The following is a 22,633-nucleotide window of genomic DNA, read 5'->3' as shown; positions in this document are numbered from 1 at the left end:
CCAGAGTGTGTGAGCTTTGTGCTTGTTTATCCATGCAGAGAGCTTGCGATGATATCCAGGTACAAAAACTGCTTTTAAAGTGGCATGGTGTGATCGACTCACTGTGTCAGAAACATAAGTAGACCGAGTTCCACGACACCTACACAACACGACGTATAATGGCAAAATTTTACTGCTCTGTAGTGTATTACGTGTGACCTTGACCTAGGTTCAAGAACAAGAAAGACGGCATCAGTTAAAACAGTTTATGGTGTGTGATGAAGTAGGTGGGCAGCTGTCAGTCTTCTGTCATACAGACACTGTCCTCACAAATGTGAATTGGGTTTGAACGTGGTTGTGAATATCATTTCTCGCCCAGACATTACTGACTTGTTGAGACCTGTTTAGGTGTTGTTGTTGATAGATGTCCTGTAAGTGAAAGTGTTTTTATTGTAAAGATGTTATCAAGAGGAGCATTGCAATACAAGGTACGGAGGTACAGATATGTATGCGTTATGTATCATAAACCATCATGTCCTCAAACTATACTTTGAAGTATGGTCACTGGGTGCAATGTTTTTTACATATCATATCTCGTATTTACACATGTATGGACAAAACCTCTTAGTTACTCCATATGTTCCGGTACAGACATGTGATATCTCTGTACAACCTGGTTTTGCATAGAAATGACATGTCTTTTGAGAAGATGTGACATTTACCTTCGTATGGCGGACTCTGTGATTCATTCATTGGCTTGCTTGTGCGTGACAGTAACCGGTAGCCTGTAGATATATATGACAGCATAATTCAGAGGTCACTGGGAAAGTATGTGAAGTAACCGGGGAAGAATTCACGTCTCTTGGACACACGACTAGACAGTTTTACAGATAGAAATGTAAGTTGTGTGATATAGATCATAGATGCATGTTACTATGGTAAACGTCAAATGTTGATCATCACTTGAGGTAAGGCCAATTTCTTTAAAAAGTACAAATTCAAGTAGGTTTTTGGTTGAGTCCCATCCGGGTCTCGAACCCGCAGCCGCCTAGCTCGGCCACCGCGACTTCCAAAAATGTACTAGAATTTACTAAGAAAGCATAATCTCAAATATGACTTATGTTAGATTTGACCACTTTCTAATTGTGTAATCATAGCTTTTGGCCATGGGAGCCGTGCCAATTTACACTTATCAGAGGGATACACAAAGTACGCAGTCTAGACCACCAGTTGTCTGAATTTCATTCTTTGTTGAAGTCACGGTGGCTGAGCTTTACTAAGAAATTGGCCTTACTTCAAGTGATTGTCAACATTTGACGTTTTCCATACAAAGAAAGTGTAATCGCAAATATGACATATGTTAGAAATGTAAAATTACGAAAATAACACACGTGTACCAGAATATGAGTGAATCGATGTCAGCTAATTCACTCAATGCCTTAATGAATAAAATGTACGTTTTGTTCACACCATTCATTAGTATTCAGTTATTCAATTTCTTAATAAAACTTCATGCAATACGAATGTTGAAAATGTTTTTCATGATCACTTCAACTTCTTCCGTTATGGCAAATGCAATATTAGACATCACGTTTTCTCCTACGTATCTTGTGTAAATGGTTATATGTTCATTGTGAGAAGGAGAGTAAATCTTTTCGACTGAGGCAAAATTAACGATAAGTTTTAAAAGATAAAAACGAAAATTCAAACTCAGTCTTAAATATATAGTTATTCCTCATAGCCTAATGTAAATATTACTTTAATACATATTAATAGTATGGACATTTTAATGTGTAGTTTAAACTAATTTCTTCAAGATATGATGACTGGATTGGAAAGCATAAACATGCTCCATAGAAATAATATATAATATATACTGTTGCATTTCAAACTGCATCACAAGATATACTATGATCAAGTATTAAACACTTACAGGGTAGCCGACCCGTGAAGGTCCGGGGTAGGCCTTCAGAAACCCATGCTTGCCCTAAAAGGTGACTCTGCTTGTAGGAAGAGGTGACTAACAAGGATCGGGTGGTAAGGCTTGCTGAATTGTTTGACAAGTTCCACGACACCTACACAACCCGATGTATAATGGCAAAAATTTATTGCTCTGAAGTGTAACACGTGAGGTTGACCTAGGTTCAGCAACGGGAACATGAAACACGGCATCAGTTAAAATAGTTCATGGTTTGTGATGAAGTAGGTGACTATTGACATCTGTCAGTCTTCTGTCTGACAGACACTGTCCTCACACATTTGAATTTGGTTGGGTTGTGAATATCATGTCTCGTCCAGAAGGTTCATGACCTCGTCAGACGTTATGTTGCTCCTGATAGATGACCTGTATCGGAAAGTATTTGTTTTTTATTGTAAAGATGTTATTAAGAGGAACATCTGAGTACAATGTACATTCAATGTACATATCTGTGCGTGTTATTTATTATACTTCATCATGTCTCACACTATAATCTGAAGTATGGACATGTGCAACCTAGTTTCACTCATCATATCTTGTATTTACACAACATCTTGAAGTATGGACATGTGTTCGCTACGTGCAACCTAGTTTCACTCATCATATCTTGTATTTACACAACATCTTGAAGTATGGACGTGTGTTCGCTTGGTGCAACCTAGTTTCACGTACAACTTATTGTATTCGCACCACATGTTGGAGGGGGACACGTTTGCTATGTGCTACCCGGTTTCCATTTATGTCATAACTTGTTGTCACACTTTATGTTCCAATACGGTTTCTTTATTCGTTGGGTGCTCTTGGTGTCACAACTATATCTTTTATTCACAACTCATGTTTTAGTTGTTCGCTAGGTGCAACCGGTTTTCACACACCATACCTTATCCACACACCGCATTTTAAAGTATGGACAGGTAGTGGCTCGCTGCACTCTGATTTCACAAACAAAACTAATTACTCCATATGTGTCGGTACAGACATGTGATATCTCTGTGCAACCTGGTTTTGCATACAAACGACATGTCTTTTGAGAAGGTGTGACATTTACCTTCGTATATGTGATTCATTCATTGGCTTGCTGATGCGTGACAGTAACCGGCAGCTTGTAGATATATGTGACAGCATAATTCAGAGGTCACTGGAAAAGCAAGTGAAGTAACCGGGGAAGAATTCAACGCGACCAGACAGTAAGATAGAACTGTAAGTTGTATGCCTTAGTTCATAGATGCTTGTCAAATGTTGATCATCACTTGAGGTAAGACCAGTTGGCGACGCTTTTATTCTATCTCTGTTTCGTTATTAAGATTTATTTTATATGTATTAATAAAATGAAATTTTAATTAATTTGAAAGTGAGCAGTGCTTGTTTGATTTAATTCTACAAACACTGAACTGAACTCGAGCAAGTTGCTGGCGATTTACACCCTATATTTATATTGTGAGGTCTTAAACCATTACTCTGTAATTTTAAGTTACATGTTAGTTTATATCTGTAACTGTGGTATGCTGGTTGTTTCACAGTTCTGTGGCGACAGATTGTAGAATATAAAATTATGACGTTTTTACTGTTTTAGTGACAGTATGGCTGGAATATTGCCAAAGTGACTTTGAATTTTAACTCACTAACTCTAGGAGTATCCACTGAAAGCCTTAGCCTACACTTCCGCGTGTTCTCTTCAAACTTCAGTCAGCACTGTTATGCTTAGACTACAGGTAACATTAATCTGCATGTTTATCTCGTATACGCTCTCATTTGAATGTATTACTCTTTGTATACAACTTACCATACCATGGAAATGAAAAGAGCACGGACGCATATTCAAACCAAAAATGATATCTGACAGAAAGCAAATGATATGGATACATTTTTTCGATAAAAAACTTTCCTAATTTGTAATTTCAAATTGCTGTTTCAGCTAGAAATTAAGAATTATTCCAAAGATGAATATAGCTGCAGAACGATGGATACTGGTGGTTGTTATGGTGGGTGTGATCACCTTCATTATCGGGGTGTTGATTGGTGTGTTTGCACCAGCAAGGTCCCCGACGGACGATACACTGAGGCAGCTGACCCGAGAAGCTGAAGCAGGCATCAGTCAGCGGCTGATCAGTGAGGTGGATCCTTCACACATTGACAAACATCTCAAGTATGTACTTCCAGCAAATCTACCTGCCTTTACAAAAATTGGTCTTTCGAACGGTTCTATTCAGAACAACAAAACCAGTTCAAGACATCGCTTTTCATTTCATTTCAAGAATAAATCAAGAAACGCTATACGATCCCGACTGTATCCTAAGAACGCCTTCGCCAATCAAAATGATAGTTTTATGATGCTTAAGTGACAGCACGTCATCCCCTTTTCTTATCCAGTGGAACAAGTCACACACATGTCCGGGCAAGTATGCGTGAGATATGTTATTGCAAAGAGGCATGGTACAACTCGAAATACGTCGTTCTGGTCACCACTTGTCATATTTGGACTGCCCACCACTTCTCTGCAACAAAGATTTTGAAAAACCTCCCTTGGCATTGAAAACTTAATAATCCTACCTAAGGCCTTGGGGTAGGAATTATAAAAAACCATATTCCTGATCATGTTTCCCGAGCATCGGCTCGTCACTTTCATTTGTGCGTGTAACAATATTTTATTGCTATTTGAAAAGAATAATTTTGACTTTGCCGCGTCCCGATGATTCATTTGTCCACTATAAGAATGAATGTCTTTAGAACGGTTGTGACTCAATCTACCACGCATTAACACGTCCTAAACTTTTCAAGCTGTATTTCTGAGAGAGAGAAAAGAAAAATGTGTTCCTTCCTCGTCATTTTTTTCTACCAAAAATAATAAGGTCGTTTACTTTTGACAAAATGTGCCCGAGAAACATATGATTTTTCGATGCAGCCTTAGTGGCTTATGATAAAAAATTCATTCACTGATTCATTCATTCACTCATTTCACAAGAGATGATCAGGCGTCCAGGTAGGCCAACCAACCTTTCAACATGGGTTTTCAATTAATGCATGCCTGGACATTGTATAGAGATGGCTTAATGCTAAAAACTACTGTTCAAATTTGAAATCGTGTCCATTGTCCGTCCTTGTCACCCACACGGGGAACTGTTTCTATACCACATAAAGGGAGTTGACGAGGCGTCCTCACCTAGCTGGTGAGCCGGGTAACTACCGTACGGCAGAGTACGTCAGGGATCAGTGGCTAGCACAAGGATATGACGTACAAGTGGTGCCGTATGACGTACTCCTGTCGTACCCAGATGACAACCACAACAATACGGTAAGAAACGTAACATATGTGGTTGAGAAAGATCTACACGTTTTCAATGGGCTCTATGCTCGGCTTAGCGTTCGGATATATAAACAGTACGTCTTGTATACACTTGTAATTGATAGCCTAAATGTTCTGTTCTCATCTGTTACGTAAGGGAAGACTAGGCCACATACGGGTGGTACGCCGGGTAATCTACGTACGGCGGAGTACGTCAGGGATCAGTGGCTAGAACAGGATATGACGTACTCCTGTCATACACGGATGACAAACATAACAATACGGTCAATTCAGGGATCAGTGGCTAGAACAGGATATGACGTACTCCTGTCATACACGGATGACAAACATAACAATACGGTCAATATTTTCAAGACTTGAACCTATATTACCCATCATATATTAAGAGTCACAAGTGTAAATGTAGCCATTTACTTCAGTCAACTGTTCTAAACAAGATTTTGCAAAATATTGCACACTGCCTAAAGGTATACACATGAACTGATAATTGTGAACAAACTTCGTAACACTGAAAACCATCATTGTCATGAGTTCAATAAATGATGAAATTCAGAGAAAATTGGCGAAATCTTAACAAGCTATATTTGCACAAGCTTTTCAGACTTTTAATGTTTGACCTTCGTGCAATTTAACTGCACAAGGTTGCATTTGGTTAGTGGAGAAATGTAGCCATACATTTATACAGTGAGTGCTTAAAGTGAGACTAAACGTTTGATGGATAGTATATATACTATCATAATGTTTTGCTGTGTTGAAGTGATAGTTTGATGTAATATTTGTTTAGAAATGTTGCTGAGAAATATCGATAAATTTGAACTGCTTTCTTAAATGAAATATGCAAATAATTAATGAACAAAGGCTGACATGCCCAGGCCACCTTGACTGGGCCAAATGGCAGAGTGCTGTTCCAGTCAACGCCGAGAGAGATCGCCTACTCCGACGAGGAGACTCATCCTGAAGCAGTCCAGCCATACAACGCCTTCTCGCCGAGCGGACAACCACAGGTGACGCGATATATACGCTCAGCTCTGAAAAATGTAGTGGTCTACAGGTGTTAGACAAGGACGCCAACCCACCCCTTTGCTTTTTGTCAATCAGACCTCGGTGAAGAAAACATTTAACATGGATTTATTCTGGTACTATTATTTTACTAAGCGAGTGATATATCAAGCTCAAGAATGGATTCCACATATGTAACATTTACCCATGAAACATATATAAGGTATAGATATAAACGTGAATAAACCCGTATTGTATTTAGATATTAGAGAAATACAAAACCGCTAACATCATGTGTTTCAATTTGAACAGTTTCAAGTGGATGTTAAGTAAATAGATGAATAGCATGCTATACAATCAACCATTAGAACAAGTAAATATAGTAAAGCTTTGAGAAATGAGAAAAATCATTTTCGGAGCTGCACAGTTTCTGATTTTCCCTTGACTTTGAAACTGAAGATTTTTTAGTGAAACAGATTGCAGAACATTGATGGAATGTTTTATATGATCTATTGCATTTCTCTGTCAAAAGAGAAACAAATACACCACTGATACCCTCAAAATGGCATTTTGAAAAATATATTCTATGATAATTTTGTGATAACAAATATAAGGGGCTCTAATGTAGTCGGCAGTTAAGAATGTTGGAGAATTATATTGAATTTTAAGCAAGAATACGAGTCAGATCAGACTGGTTTGAATTTCATTTTGATCTTGTTCGACGCGGAAAGAGCAGTTGTACATAACAAGTTACATAACATTCATGAATGTTTGTTTTCTAGGTATATCTGTGAGTACATTAAAATTTACTTTCAGTATGACAAAATATAGCGTATGTTCACAAAGCTGAAAGCTAACTTTTATTTTCCCTTTTATTTGCTATTTTGGGCGGATATGAACTGGAAAGGCTGGTATTTCAAGCATCAAGAGAAACTTTGAATGCTCAATGCCATATATGAATTGGGCAAATGTACCATATGTTATCTGTTGGATTACAAAGAGAATCTATTAACCAAAAGGAATGTCAAATGTGTGTAATGAGTGTTGTTATGTACTGCTACATGTCATATGAAGTTGCTAATGACTGGTTTCGGTTGGCTAGAACATCTTTTTGCGAAGAGAATGTTGCCATGGATTCAAATCCCTTTATTGTTTCAATGAAACGTTTGGTACAGATACTAAGTCCATGTCCATGTCCAGTCTCATCTTTCACATCACAAGTTCTATAAATTAATTTAAACATGTTGTCAGTCTTGGTTTGCTGTAACACTGATACGTTTTCTGTGACCAGCTTTTGTTGGAAACCTATTTTTTATGCAGGCTGAACTTGTGTATGTAAACTATGGTCGAGATGTTGACTTCGAGAAGCTCACTCAACTTGGTGTGAACGTTTCGGGGAAGATCGCCATTGCTCGGTATGGGAAGATATTTCGGGGGAATAAGGTAAGTTTCAGGACACACATATATATGGTGGAAGCTGTCCAATCCGGCAAGTTGTCAACACCGGCATACAATCTCAGCCCCATCTATGGCTTGTACATTTACCATCAGCTGTACAATCCAGCTCCTTGTCTACAACCGATTATTCCTTCAGTCCCAATGAGTGCCGGTTTAGACAGCTTATATAATCGTATATCTTAAATAAATACATAAAAATATCCACATTATATCGTTTATTCTACAATTATATTGCAACACATGTGATCATAGTTATCGGGTTTTAAGGTATATTTTGCTCATCAATATGGCGCCGTTGGAATCATCCTTTTCATGGATCCGGGCGATTTTGCCAAGGGAGACAACTTTTACCCAGAGAGCATGTGGCTTCCACCGACAGGAGTTCAAAGGGGAAACATTGTCGTGATCAAGGGCGACCAGGCTACACCGGGATATCCTGCTACATGTTCGTTTTTCCACACGTTTATAAATTACAATATTATATCGTGTATTCCACTTCTTGGTGCACAGTGAGTATACCTATCGGTGATAGAAAACAGGTGGTTTGTTCTATGTGCTACCTGTCATAGCCATGACAAAGACAAAACCCTGTACTTACAAAGACATGGGTTACACTATCAGGGAGCTACAAGTTGATAGGGTGTTCATGGTGCTGCACAGCTGAAAGATTCACACATGCACTTATGAGAAACTGCATCATTTCGTTTTCCATCAGGTAATAACTACACATTAATGATGATATTGTAACGCCTTAAAGGTGTCTTTATAGACAACTGATGGATCTGATAATATGTCGTTTTAAAAGACAAATGAAATGTATTGTGACAGACTCTGATGTAATCAACATTTTTCATGTTGTACAAAGACATATGATTGAAGAAAGTTCCCAAATGTACTTGAAAGGCATTTAGAAGTTGGAAAGTTGGACAAACATTAATAGATGACACTTTTTATGGATAACAACTTCTTTGTATTTTTTGTACGACTCTTCAGAGCTAATCCACGCTCCTTCAGGTGGAATGTTTTGGAAAAGTATATGATCACGTTATACTGAATCTTCTTCAACTGTGAACATATTTGGTCAGAAAATTATCACTCAGGGTACACATCGCGGCTTACTGAGGAGGAGGTGAAGATGAGGATGCCCCAAATTCCCTGCCACCCCATCGGCTACGGTGACGCATTCATGCTGCTCAGGTGCCTTCCTATTGTGTTTCTTGGTTTGAATTCGTGTCATTAACCTTTCACGAGAGCAGTGATACATTTCACATGTGTAAAGGTCTTTGGTCAGACATCTCATGGTTATATGTTATCATGCCTTCTCACAACGAACTACATTTTGCCCCCATTACAGGTTTTTGCGTTTCATCACTGAACTTCCCAAACCCACTCTTAAAATATATCCTGTAGAACATTTGTTCACATACCATGTCAAGACATTGAATAGAAATCGATCTACGGCATATGCGTGTGAAATTTTATTAAATTCCACGTGTTCATTTTCTTTAAAAATACAAAGAAAAGAAATTGAAATATTTTAACTGGAGTTCAGAGGTATGTAGGAAGTTAGCATCTTGTTCGTATTCCACATATCTCACTGTGCCAAACTCAACAGAAGTTCTGATTCAGATGCATAAATAAGAGCTACAAAAACTCTTTCCACAACCATAAGTAACATCTGTTAAGAGCATTATCACACCAATGTGTTTATGGATCACAATGAAATAGTGAATACCAGGCATTCGCCACAGAAAGATGCGCCCGATTATCCGCTTTAGTTGGCAAAGTGCATGAATGGACAACCGATAATCAACAGTTGTTTATCATTTTGTGCTATCTGTGTATCACATTGTACCTCTCAATAAATTTATATTGGATCTTATTTGTGTCCAGGGAGATGGAGGGAGATGCAGCGCCTGCAGACTGGCAGGGAGGACTCAACATCACCTACAGACTTGGTGGAACTATGAAGGATGGCAAGTACGTGTATCCCCCAACACCACCTTCTCACACAATAACTATTTACAGGTATTTAAAGTAACATGTCCGCATTCACCATGGCAAATCGCGATTAAAACAAGCCATGCTTTAATGAACTGTAATATTCAATATGATTCAGACGTGTCAAGCTGGATGTCAGGAATCACCTCAAGACGGCTACAATATATAATGTTTTGGCCAAATTAGAAGGGACAATTGAAAATGGTGAGTATAGTCACATCAATATAGAAACTTAGGCATGTGACATCCTAATTAATCTGTATTACTTATCAAAGTGACCTGTGTCACACCAGCTATGCGACTTAAGGAAGAATACAATGTACATGCTCTTAGCATCTGGTCATCTTAACATCTTAACATGTGGTTCCAAATGAAGTACTGAAAGATAAGAGGAGGATTTATAAAACAAAAATGGATACGAACATCTGAAGTTATTATCTTTGTAATAAGCCACAAACAACGGTTCATAGTAGAGAAGAAATAGTACTGCAGATTCTGACTTTATCACAGATTTCTCAAGACTTTTGTAGCTTGACATATATTTTATGATCCCAGATCGCGTCGTGTTGGTTGGTAACCATAGAGACGCATGGGTGTATGGTGGAACGGATCCTTCTTCTGGAACCGCTGCCTTATTGGAAATGTCCAGAGTTTACGCCAAGCAAGTGAAAAATGGTAATGTTAATCTCATTCAACGTGAGTGTTTTCTACTGATAAGAATGTGCATTCTCAATAAGCATCCTTTCATTACTACAGTCTATTGACTGGGACTAACAACGTGTGAGCGTTACGATAACGCCACCAGCTCATGACTTGTTACAATGAGCGGGTTGTAATGAACTTTTCCTTATTGACCCATGCTTAGTCTTACAGACCCGTGAAGGTCCGGGATAGAATAGGCCTTCAGCACCCCATAAAAGACGACTATGCTTGTCGTAAGAAGCGACTAACGGCAGCGGATGGTCAGGCTCGCTGACTTGGTTGACACATGTCATCGATTCCCACTTGCGCGGATCGATATTCATTCTGTTGATCACTTGATTGTCTGGTCCATAGTCGATCATTTACAGACCGAGGCCATATAACTGGAATTTTGCTGAGCGCTGCGTAAAACTAAACTCACTCATTCAGTTTTACAGTCAAGCACAAACCAGAACCCACTCTGAAGTAACATATCTGTCTTAAGTCAAAATTTGTTTTGCACTGTTTAAAATGTGCTATACACTAGTATAATAGTATATTATCTGAAAACATTAAATATACACTTTTATTAAAAAAATGCACTTCAAAAGAGGTGTTGTAGAGTAGTGCCGCTAGATGTCTATCTGAATTCAACACATTATGTATTTGGCAGGCTGGAAGCCACGACGATCGGTCATTTTCTGCAGCTGGGACGCGGAGGAATTTGGCCTGGTTGGGTCTTACGAGTGGGTGGAGGTAAGTTTGTTCTGAAGCAACCGTAAGAGGGACTAACTATTAATATGCTCACAGACAAAACCGAAGAAATAAATGTGGGGTCTTATCAGTGGACATGCCTGGTCTGGAGGGGTGGAGAATCTTGTTTGATGTGGCAGATGGCCTTCTTGCCACCAAGCCAATGTATGTCTTTGCCAACACTTTACGGCAGAGTTCTTCACTAATCTTGATTGACTTTCCTGTCGTATTTTTTATTCTGTTTTTAAAGTGTCAACATGTTTTCACAGTAAACAAAACCAGGTTCATTTCAGACAATATTCAAGTGTGAGTTCATTTTCAGTTCACTTTAGATTTGTGTCCCTTGCAGGAAAATGTCAAATGGCTCCAGAACCAAGCCGTTGCCTATATCAACATTGACCTTATTACAATCGGTACGTCATGTTAAGTTTATTATCCCTACATTTAGATCTTGAAGTTTATTATTCATACGTTTTAGTAAATTTATTACTCAAGCATTTCAGATCCACAATCTCTATATATATTGTTGATACACCCTAGATCGTTAAAGATCAGATATACTCTATCTGGTACAAATACAAAATCGGTTATTGGCATCGTTGTAAATGAAACCCCGTCCTTAAAACTATTCATTTCGACGTTTAATCACCCTAAATTGACCTTTTCGACAACAGTGCATAATTCTCTCCCGCAAATGAGATTTCAACCAATCAGATTCAGCGTCTCCTTTAGGTAAAGTGGGCGCTGCAGGATTCCTGTCACAATCATTTTGGTCATGATTCAGATACTACAAGATACTATGTGCTCGTGAGTTTGATATGGAGATTCATCATGTGCTCGAGTTAAGTGTGAAAAGAGAACGAAGTTCACGAAAACGCGGTCACATCAAACTCGCGTGCACATGGTAACGAATTCATCTCGAAGAGTACCTTCCCTAAATGCTTTAAATATGGACTGAACGAATAAGAGAATCACAGTGGCTGCTAATTGTGTTTGCATAACGTTCTTATTTGTGAACTTACAATTTTCTGGTTCACAGCATTGTATTCAGCTGGAAAGGTTTGGCGTAAAACGGTAAAACGGTCACAGACTGATATACAGGGGCACAACAAATTAAGCAACGGTAGTTGAAACGACGACTTTTTTTCTATTCGTTTGAACAGTCACGTCACCTCCTTCATACATTCCACCTGTAGTATATGCACATGTTCAAAATCCACACTGTCATTCATTTTCAAACTTTTCCTAATCTAATTGATTCTTCAAAAGACTTTCTAAAAATGGCGGCGCTCTATCGCGAACATCCACCAGTCTGAGAATAAATGCTATCTAGGTTTGTTTTCACCGCGTTACAAAATCAAAACTACTTTTTGCTGGTAGTAAAATATGTATTTGACTGATGGACAATAGGATTTTGCATGACGTAGCTTGTAACATAATAATTTGACTCTTGGACATGAGGTGGGTGTCAACATAATTCTATTTGAAATATTATTGTCACTTCGACCACCTCGCACTCGAGGAGGAAATCCTTGTGTTACAAGTCATGCAAAATCATATTTGTCATCAATCATTCACTACAACTAGTAATTTTGAGTTTTTACCTTGATGAAAACGAAACTACAGACTTCCATGAAGCTCGCTTCGCACGCACAAACATAACCCAGTTAACCCCTGGGAGCATTTCACGGCAACACTACGATTCGACACGTATTTGTTGACTCCAAGAAATCAACAAATTGATGAGCTTGTTACACACCTTACATACGACTAACTGAAAACATCTCCTCACATTATGTCACTTCCGGTTGGCTGCAGTTCTGGCGACAAAGTTAACCTGTCTGTGGTTTGGTTGACGGGCGAGAGTAAAGCAGGCAACTTTTAGTCTCTCAGTTATATTCAACAACAATTTGTTTTACAGAATGAATATCGTGTTCCTCTGAAGACTAACCACCAGTTTATTCTTACTTTAAGTTTATTATTCATATATTTCAGATCTTTTAGTATATTATTCATACATTTTAGACAGTTTAGTTCATCACTGACACAACCCTTCAATTCTGAAATTGAAACAACGTCTAATATTATCCCTTGTGTCTGTATATTTCAGGGAACTACACTCTGAGTCTGCAAGGTACCCCGACCTTGAAACAGGCAATTTACCGAGCAGCTAAAAAGGTATCACATAGTCCTCCGTCTTGGGGAACGTATAATTTCCAGGCAGACGAAATCTTGGGCCCGTGATTTCAGTCATGTTTTGTTTTGTGTGTTTTTGTCGTTGTTGTTTTGAGTTTATTTAGTTTATTTAGTATATTTACTTATTTATTTACTCTTTTTATTTTTGGGTGTGATGGGGTGGGGATGGGGTTTGTTGTTGTCTTTGTCGTCGTCGTCGTTGTTGTTGGTGGTGGTGGTGGTGGTGTTTTGGGTGTCAAGTGACTGCGCAATGCAAAATAAAGTGTTCTTAGTGCTAGAGCTTGGTGTACCCTGATAAGAAATGGAACAGCATGGCATATATATCCTATCCGGCATTAGGGCATAATTATCACATATCTCCTTCTTACCAGATCCCTGATGCTCATATAAAAGGGAGGACGTTATTCGAGGTTTGGCGTGAGCGCAATCCTGACCCCCTCGACAAGACGTATCCTCGGTAAGTGACATCAAGTAAGTGATACACATATAAAGAAATTATAGAACAGAAAACTGGTATTGTTAATACATGAAGGTATTGGTAATTCCAAGCAAAATAATGTGCGAAACCCATCAACGGTTATATCTGAGAATACAGAGAATCTATCTTCTTTTTGTCCACTTTTATCCGGGCACTGGAGGAGGGGATCTGGTGGGGTAGTATTGAGGTTATGTATTTACAAGAATTTCTGTTTTGCATTTACACATTATTCATAATACTTATTAAAATATCACAAAAATGCGACCGAGAGGCTACATGTTCACCTATTCCTGAGTGATAAGTGATGTTGTGTTCTGTACACTGCTGATGACCTGGTTTTGCATGCGCAGTGTTGTCCTCCCTGGCGCTGGATCAGACTTTTTGCCGTTTGAACAAGATGTAGCCATCCCTACAACTACCGCCAGTTATGTCTACGTGGTAAGATTAAATCCCTTCTTTTAAATATAACTTGCAGGCTAACTGAATAAATTGAGTAAACCTATGGTGTGTTGCAGGATCTACACACGGAAGTAGAACGTGTGTAAACCTATGATATATTGCAGGACCTACACCCGGAAATGGAATGTGTGTAAACCTATGATACGTTGCAGGACCTACACCCGGAAGTGGAATGTGTGTAAACCTATGATACGTTGCAGGACCTACACCCGGAAGTGGAATGTGTGTAAACCTATGATATATTGCAGGACCTACACCCGGAAGTGGAACGTGTGTAAACCTATGACACATTGCAGGGACTACACCCGGAAATGGAGTGTGTGTAAACGTATGATATATTGCAGGACCTACACCCGGAAGTGGAATGTGTGTAAACCTATGATACATTGCAGGACCTGGGGGACAGAATCCAGCGAGGCGTGTACCCCTTGTACCACACCCTGTACGATGGCTACCGCTTTGTGAAGATGATGGATCCAGAATTCAGAGCATGTCGGACCCTCGCCGCACTGTACATGGAGCTGACACGAGATCTCGTTGATTCACTAATATTACCGTTTGATGTACGAGATTACGCTGGAGACATTGACAGATTCGTTAAAAATGTCTTTGAAGCCAACCGGGATGAGTTTAAGCGGTGGAACATAGTGTCAGGTAAGTTAAACGTGAGCTTGATAACCGTTACCTGCTTTCATCCAATGCTGAAATTCAGCGGCGTCTATGTCGTTAGGCTAAGTCATTTTCTGCGAAGATGAAGGTTTCTTCCGCAAGTATAACAGATATACAAGCTGACTCTCTATGATAACAGGTACATTTTATCCGATCATATCTCGATGAGAAGCAATAATAAAGACTTAAAAAGGGACTTTTAGCCAGTATTTAGAAGAGGTACACATAAAGAAACTTCTTTATTATGAGGAACACAACTTTTCGGAGTGCACTTTTACTCCTTGGCCGGGTGAACGAATGGGAGAAAGCATAGATATGTACATGTAAGAACAACAAAGGTAATACGACTACAGAGATGCGGACTGACCAACGGAAGCCAACATATAACTGTTGTTAATGTGTGACTGGCAAGGGACAAATGGAAACCAGCACTTAACAGTTAATTAGCATTGGATAGAAGCCAGCACTTAACAGTTAAGCAGTGCTGATAGGTGATGAACTTAGGACAGCGGGAAACAGGGTTTACTTTTACTTTCTATTTCATTGTTGTTGTTTTTTGTCTAAATTATACCGAATATCTTGAAGTGATCTACGGTGATCATTTAAAGTGATCTACGGTGAAACACATTTAGGTTTAGTATCTACTCGGGGGGTGGGGTGGGGGTGGGTGGGTGTGTGTGGGAGGGGGGGTGTAGCCTTGTGGTTAAAGTGTTGGCTCTTCACTCAGAAGACGGGGTTCAGTTCCTCACATGGGTACAATGTGTGAAGCCCATTTCTGACGTTTCCCAACGTAATGGAATATTGCGGCATAAAACCGTGCTCACTCACTAGTATCTACTCGCTGCTTCAAGAACATACACCCACAACAGTATAATCAAACAGTACACCTTGCGCCAATCAATAATCATACAAACATGAAATATCACTATGCCTTTCAGTACACTGTATCTAACAATTGTCTTAAAGTAACGATAGTCTGGAACAACAGTTGTCATTGATCATGATCTTCATGATGATAACTAACTTGGTCTTCACTTGTGACAATATGTGCGATGTACACCCAGTAAAATGTCCTTTAGAATTTACCTGCGGCAACCCATGCTGCTGACTTTCTTCATGCCATTATATTCCGACTGGGTTCATCGATGTTTGTCAGACTAGACTACTTACATGCTGGAACAATACGGAGTATTAAACAGCAGTCAAGAGAACATATGTTCATGATATAGTCGGAATTGTACAATGAATTATGCTTTTAGCACAAATATGGATGTGGAACGAATTTGGTCGTTTTCTATAAATTCTTTTTCCCCAGATGCGATCCAATCGGCGACGGACAATTACACACGGGCGTCACGTGACTTCCATGCGAGACTGCAGAAAATCGATGTGACAAAGTAGGATATGAACAATTGTTTCATCTTTCTAACTAAAAAGCGCTTCGTGTTTACAACAGCCGTCTTCGATGATGTTGGTGTCGCTTTGTGCCGAGGGGGAGGTGGAGGAGTGTCACGCGTTCCAACATCCTCAGCATACAACGACACACATGGTATACTTGGGCCCCATTCCCCTCATAACACCAGTCAGCGACACACATGGTATACTTGGGCCCCATTCCCCTCACAACACCAGTCAACGACACACATGGTATACTTGGGCCCCATTCCCCTCACAACACCAGTCAGCGACACACATGGTATACTTGGGCCCCATTCCCCTCACAACACCAGTCAGCGACACACATGGTATACTTGGGCCCCATTCCCCTCACAACACCAGTCAACGACACACATGGTATACTTGGGCCCCATTCCCCTCACAACACCAGTCAGCGACACACATGGTATACTTGGGCCCCATTCCCCTCACAACACCAGTCAGCGACACACATGGTATACTTGGGCCCCATTCCCCTCACAACACCAGTCAGCGACACACATGGTATACTTGGGCCCCATTCCCCTCACAACACCAGTCAGCGACACACATGGTATACTTGGGCCCCATTCCCCTCACAACACCAGTCAGCGACACACATGGTATACTTGGGCCCCATTCCCCTCACAACACCAGTCAACGACACACATGGTATACTTGGGCCCCATTCCCCTCACAACACCAGTCAACGACACACATGGTATACTTGGGCCCCATTCCCCTCACAACACCAGTCAGCGACACACATGGTATACTTGGGCCCCATTCCCCTCACAACACCAGTCAGCGACACACATGGTATACTTGGGCCCCATTCCCCTCACAACACCAGTCAACGACACACATGGTATACTTGGGCCCCATTCCCCTCACAACACCAGTCAGCGACACACATGGTATACTTGGGCCCCATTCCCCCCACAACACCAGTCAGCGACACACATGGTATACTTGGGCCCCATTCCCCTCACAACACCAGTCAGCGACACACATGGTATACTTGGGCCCCATTCCCCTCACAACACCAGTCAACGACACACATGGTATACTTGGGCCCCATTCCCCTCACAACACCAGTCAGCGACACACATGGTATACTTGGGCCCCATTCCCCTCACAACACCAGTCGACGACACACATGGTATACTTGGGCCCCATTCCCCTCACAACACCAGTCAACGACACACATGGTATACTTGGGCCCCATTCCCCTCACAACACCAGTCAACGACACACATGGTATACTTGGGCCCCATTCCCCTCACAACACCAGTCAACGACACACATGGTATACTTGGGCCCCATTCCCCTCACAACACCAGTCAGCGACACACATGGTATACTTGGGCCCCATTCCCCCCACAACACCAGTCAGCGACACACATGGTATACTTGGGCCCCATTCCCCTCACAACACCAGTCAGCGACACACATGGTATACATCGGCCCCATTCCCCTCACAACACCAGTCAACGACACACATGGTATACTTGGGCCCCATTCCCCTCACAACACCAGTCAGCGACACACATGGTATACTTGGGTCCCAGTCTCCCGCCTCACTCCCAGCCAAGACCCATTGTCTCCCCACTTTCCCAGTCAACATATATATAGTATAGTTTGGACCCATTTTCTCCTTACATTCCCAGAGAACGCTAAACATGGCATATTTGGGACCCATGCATATATTAACAGGGAACGATAAACACCCCTGCGGGGATTTATGATGGCGGAACGGCATGAATAACAACATAACATGAACATATGTAAACGTATGTGTGTTTCAGTCCCCTAGCTGTCCGTGGTGTCAACGACAAGCTGATGGCTCTGGAGAAGGCGTTCCAAGTCCACACTGGACTCCCAGTCAGGAAGGAATACAAGTAAGTGAAGAACACGTGTATGTGAGAAGAAGAAGATCATGTCTGTCAGAGCGTGTCGGGCAACCACGAACAAATAATTGAAGAAAATCAGTTACAGCGTTCCAGGTAATACATTTAGTCATTTTACTCGCTTCCAAAGAAAGTGTGGCGGATTGGAACAATAGTCGTCACAAGTAAACCCCACCTGCAGTTCAGACCTTCCCATGTTAATCATTTATGATGGAGATGGTTGTGTGTAGGTCCTTATCTTTGTGTTCTTATTGTGACGTCAGCAATATCAGTCGGTATTCAAGTAGATCATCATCTTTGTGATCCTATTGTGACGTCAACACGATCTGTTAAAGTCGGTATTCCAGCAGATCATCATTGTGTTCCTATTGTGACGTCAGCACGATCTGTTAATGACACTATCCCATTAGATCACATTTGTGCATCTATTGTGACGTGAACATGATATGTTAATATCACTATGCCAGTAGATCATATTTGTGTTCCTATTTTGACATCGACACTATCTGTAGATGTCAATTTTCTTGTAGGTCATTATCTATATATTCTAGTTACGACGCCATGTCCACATCTGACCCTGTTTGTGTTTCAGACACGTGTTGCTGTCCCCGAGCACTGCCGACTACTACAAGACAACCACGTTCCCAGGGCTGGCAGACCTCCTGTACCAGATCGGCAACAACGCTACACGTTGGAGAGAGGTTCAGACTCATATCTCCGTTCTCACCTTCACCATACAGTCAGCAGCTCTTATATTAATGGGTTAGAATATATTTAAACCAAATCTATCATTTCCCTTCATATTCCAACCATAAAACATTTTCCCTGGTCAGTTCTTTTCACGAGCTCTATCTAAAGTCAGCCTCTTTATAACATTCCTGAATACCATTCACTCCCAACCTCGCCACGGATCCATTACTCAACCACTTCATGAAATCTGAAAATGGCTATATGGACTACATGACGCATGTAATTATTCTAAGTTGGAAACAGCTTAACAATTGATTCCAGACACAATTCCAGTATATTCTTCCATTGATTGAAAGTTCATTCGTGTGTATTGTATATCGGCGAATCGCTTGAGCCATAAACACCCGCAATTCGTTGATATACAGTCCTGGCCGGACAGATGACCTTTATGAGGGCGGCCACCAACCACGTCAGCCTTTTACGAACAAAGACGTTTGCCAGTACAATTGCAGCGGTACTGTTTTTTCTGTTTGAAGAAAAATGTGATATACTTACTTCATGCGCTTTTCCATTCTTGTAAATGACGAGAACTTTCATGCCGTTTGTGGGAAAATAGAATCTGCTTTTAAAAACAAACAGGGGCCAGTTATCAATACAAGCGAAACACCCTGTCTTAGCAGAATGGCAAGAAATCTCTGCTAAAAGCATAGTTCTTTGTACAAGTAAGCTATATCAGATATCACTGATTTTTCTTTAGTTATTGATAATAACAAATGAACGTGTCCTAATGCCTATATGTCATAAACACTCGGGAAGGCAGATCAGTCTAAAACACATCTTTCAAATTTCCCCAAATCATCACCAGAACCTCGAACGTTGTGACGTTAATCACATGATATTTTAGAGAAAGAGTAGTATCGTGAAGCTCTTTGAACCTTTGACATAAAGAGTATGTACTTAAAAAACCCTCCTTTAAAGCTTACATGCAACCCAAACAAACATACAGTGTAATTTAAACACAGTTATCATTTATTCATGACAAACAGTATGCATTTCCAATTATAAGGAACAAATACACAAAATTATAGAGTACAATCGCAAAAGTGCAATATTTTGTACTTGGGTTTACTGCTCTCAAATCGAAACAGATACCGAACCTAGTCAGAGCGGGTGGGCGTGCACTCAAGATTAACGAAGATTTTCATTGGCTGGTTCATTTGCGCAATATACATGCTCATAATTTCCACATTTGCTTTCGGCCCAATCATCAAATAGTGAGATGGTGAACTAATAAAGTGGCAGACAGAACCCAGTCATTTGTGGTGTATTGCCTGACAGGTGATAGTTCATATTGCTTGTGACCAATGATTGAAGTTGTGTATTGCATGTTATCATTAGCAGACAGGCAGGCAGGCAGGCAGACACACAGGTGTCAATAAACCAGACATTGAGTTTGTTCTGTGACAGAGGCTGCTTATCATTATCATCATGGCTGTTTTGTGTCTTTCCATTATATGGATACGGATTAAAACATTTCAGTTTTCAAGCTGAGCACGTTTTTACTATGATTCAGTATTTCTAATGCTACATTTTTTTCTTGAAAACTTGGGTTGCAAATCTGCCCATAAACCAAGATTTGATAGAATGAGAATCAGATGCTTGTATTCACGAGAAACATCTTCTGTACTTCAACTTCGACCACAGCAACGACTCTTGCACGCATCACTTGCTGTGTTTTCACGAATCGTATTCTTGAGATTAAACCATCCAGGCATCCCGGTTCAAGCCACTGGAAGGTGATCATTGCGCATGCGCTATGTGCGCAGAGCAGCATAGCTGCATTAAGGTTCATGGGTTCATTGCACTGAATGATCACACACTACATTTACTTGAACTTTGAAAATGATATATTCTCTGCTACAGGTGTCGGTTTACTACTGTACTGTCGAATGTATCAATAAATCGATACAACTATCACGAACATGTCCCTTTATTCTTCATAAGTACTTCACAATTCATAAGTACTTCACAATTCATAAGTACTTCACAATTCTTTCAGTGCTTTGAGCCAGTTATTAAGGTGGCCTCGCATATCGCACATTTTAAACTGTACGAAGAACCTCTGTATATGTCCCGTATTTTGCCTAAGAATTTGCAGTCAATATGATGTCGTTTAACAATCTCCATAAACAACACTGATGAAGGATCTAGCTCCTTTTATCTATTATGATAGATAACATTTATGTGTGTGAGTGTGTATGTATATAAAGTCTGCATAGGCGATAAGTAAATACACTTTCAAGACAATGTCCTCTTAGTGTTGCTGTGGCAGTAAATCTATGTGTGCGTGTCTCATATCTGTAACATCTATCTGTCCCATCAACGAAAACAACTTGTATATGTGAGAAAGAAAGATATTGTGTGTAACTAGCATTGTTTACCGGGGCAGTGCTGCTTATGTGTTAAACTAAAGATATCGAAATCACGTTTAACATCAAACATTGGTGTTTGAACCTAAGGCAAGAAGTACCAGTCGCTGTTTATCTACAGATCTGTAGAACAGCTCCCGGCTAATGTCTTGATGAAATAACTTCAAAGTTTTGACAACACAAAAAGTGATAAAATCTGCTGAGTAATACTAAAACGTTTCAGTGTAGTTCACTGTAGGAACACGATTGTGTCGAAGCTCACTGTATCGAAATGGTTTTGAATCAATATCAAACAGAATGATTCGAAGGTTCGCGATAGTGTGAGCTTATCCCCTAACAAACCGGGGTCAAAGAGGGACATGTATTCGTGATCACGGTCTATCAGGCTACACATGTGACCAGGTGTATGCATTATGCTTTCCCACACTAATATACATTCCTCTTGATGTTGATAGATTTCGGTGTATTATCAGTAAGTTGTCCGTGATAGGAATATATATTTGTGTCAAATGTGCATGACCCATGAGATTTAGCCCAGTTGGCGTTTACACGGGTTGTAGAATTCATTGATAGAAAAAGACCCAGAAGTTAGATACAAAGGATATTAATGTCGCTATGCTGTATATGTCTGAAAAGGAGTGGCGGGTAGTCCAGTGGTTAGAGCTCATCAAGACGGATACTAAGGTTTGATTCTCATACAGAAACACAATTCTGGTGTCAAGTGCCATTTTACTTCTGAAACGTTGCTAAAATCATCAGCGTAAAACTATCACACGTACACGTCTGAATACGCTATGGCTTATCCGCCTCGATACTTTAACTAATATCCAGTAAACTGTCCGACCGACTTTGCTTTTTCAGATAACGATATATGAGTTTTGCAGTCACATGCAACACTCAAAAGTAATTCGGGAGAGGGTATAATGTTTGAACAACAATGACATCAATCCAGGCTCTGAGAAAAATGTTCGTTTTAGTAATGACTATATTTATATCGATGAAGACAATGCCCCTCATCAGCAGCGGATGTTTTCGAGGCAGGGTTTGTTATTGTTGTTGCCTGTTTATACTGAAGGAGCGAGTTGAAGGCCATCAAGATGGCGGGTTTACATGTGTAGGAGACAGTGCTTGTAGTGTTGTTGATTACTTTCTTGCATCTTTTGGTCTATTTGCAGTTACAGCAAATTAATGTAATAAGTTGATGACCATTAGCTTCTGACCATGAGATATCTG

The 22,633-nt window shown here is 40.2% G+C and overlaps 1 protein-coding gene and 1 long non-coding RNA gene across 5 annotated transcripts; one reads left to right on the top strand and one right to left on the bottom strand.

Moving 5' to 3' along the window:
* Positions 1–192: 192 nt before the first annotated feature.
* Positions 193–2,132, bottom strand: LOC137261786 (uncharacterized). Its single transcript, XR_010954875.1, has 3 exons — positions 1,913–2,132; positions 702–764; positions 193–408 (listed from the first exon to the last, which is right to left on the bottom strand). It is a non-coding gene; the product is annotated as an uncharacterized lncRNA (long non-coding RNA).
* On the top strand, positions 650–20,948 carry LOC137261785 (N-acetylated-alpha-linked acidic dipeptidase 2-like). Of its 4 annotated transcripts, none has more exons than XM_067799569.1 (20): positions 650–877; positions 1,915–2,016; positions 3,873–4,103; positions 5,096–5,249; positions 6,134–6,265; positions 7,581–7,703; positions 7,986–8,163; positions 8,819–8,915; positions 9,612–9,698; positions 9,838–9,923; positions 10,275–10,394; positions 11,074–11,156; positions 11,503–11,566; positions 13,264–13,331; positions 13,721–13,806; positions 14,178–14,265; positions 14,679–14,940; positions 16,271–16,352; positions 18,180–18,272; positions 18,874–20,948. In XM_067799569.1, exons 3-20 carry the CDS (start codon positions 3,898–3,900, stop codon positions 19,046–19,048), a joined length of 2,184 nt encoding a protein of 727 aa, XP_067655670.1. In that variant the 5' UTR covers positions 650–877; positions 1,915–2,016; positions 3,873–3,897; the 3' UTR covers positions 19,049–20,948. The 4 variants fall into 4 exon arrangements, with proteins under 4 accessions (XP_067655670.1, XP_067655669.1, XP_067655668.1 ...); XM_067799568.1 differs by having other exon boundaries at positions 1,915–3,157; XM_067799567.1 differs by having other exon boundaries at positions 1,915–3,212.
* The last annotated feature ends 1,685 nt before the right edge of the window (positions 20,949–22,633 follow it).

This window comes from Haliotis asinina, chromosome 14 (genome assembly GCF_037392515.1).
Source record: "Haliotis asinina isolate JCU_RB_2024 chromosome 14, JCU_Hal_asi_v2, whole genome shotgun sequence".
NCBI lineage: Eukaryota > Metazoa > Mollusca > Gastropoda > Lepetellida > Haliotidae > Haliotis > Haliotis asinina.
Note: the sequence above shows the minus strand (reverse complement) of the source record. Positions and strands in the feature narration are given on the sequence as shown.

Coding starts and splice junctions, on each gene's coding strand:
- LOC137261785 (XM_067799570.1), top strand. CDS start 3,898: ATGAATATAGCTGCAGAACGATGGATACTGGTGGTTGTTATGGTGGGT. Junction 8,916..9,611: donor GACGCATTCATGCTGCTCAG/GTGCCTTCCTAT, acceptor ATTTGTGTCCAG/GGAGATGGAGGGAGATGCAG. Junction 9,699..9,837: donor GGAACTATGAAGGATGGCAA/GTACGTGTATCC, acceptor AATATGATTCAG/ACGTGTCAAGCTGGATGTCA.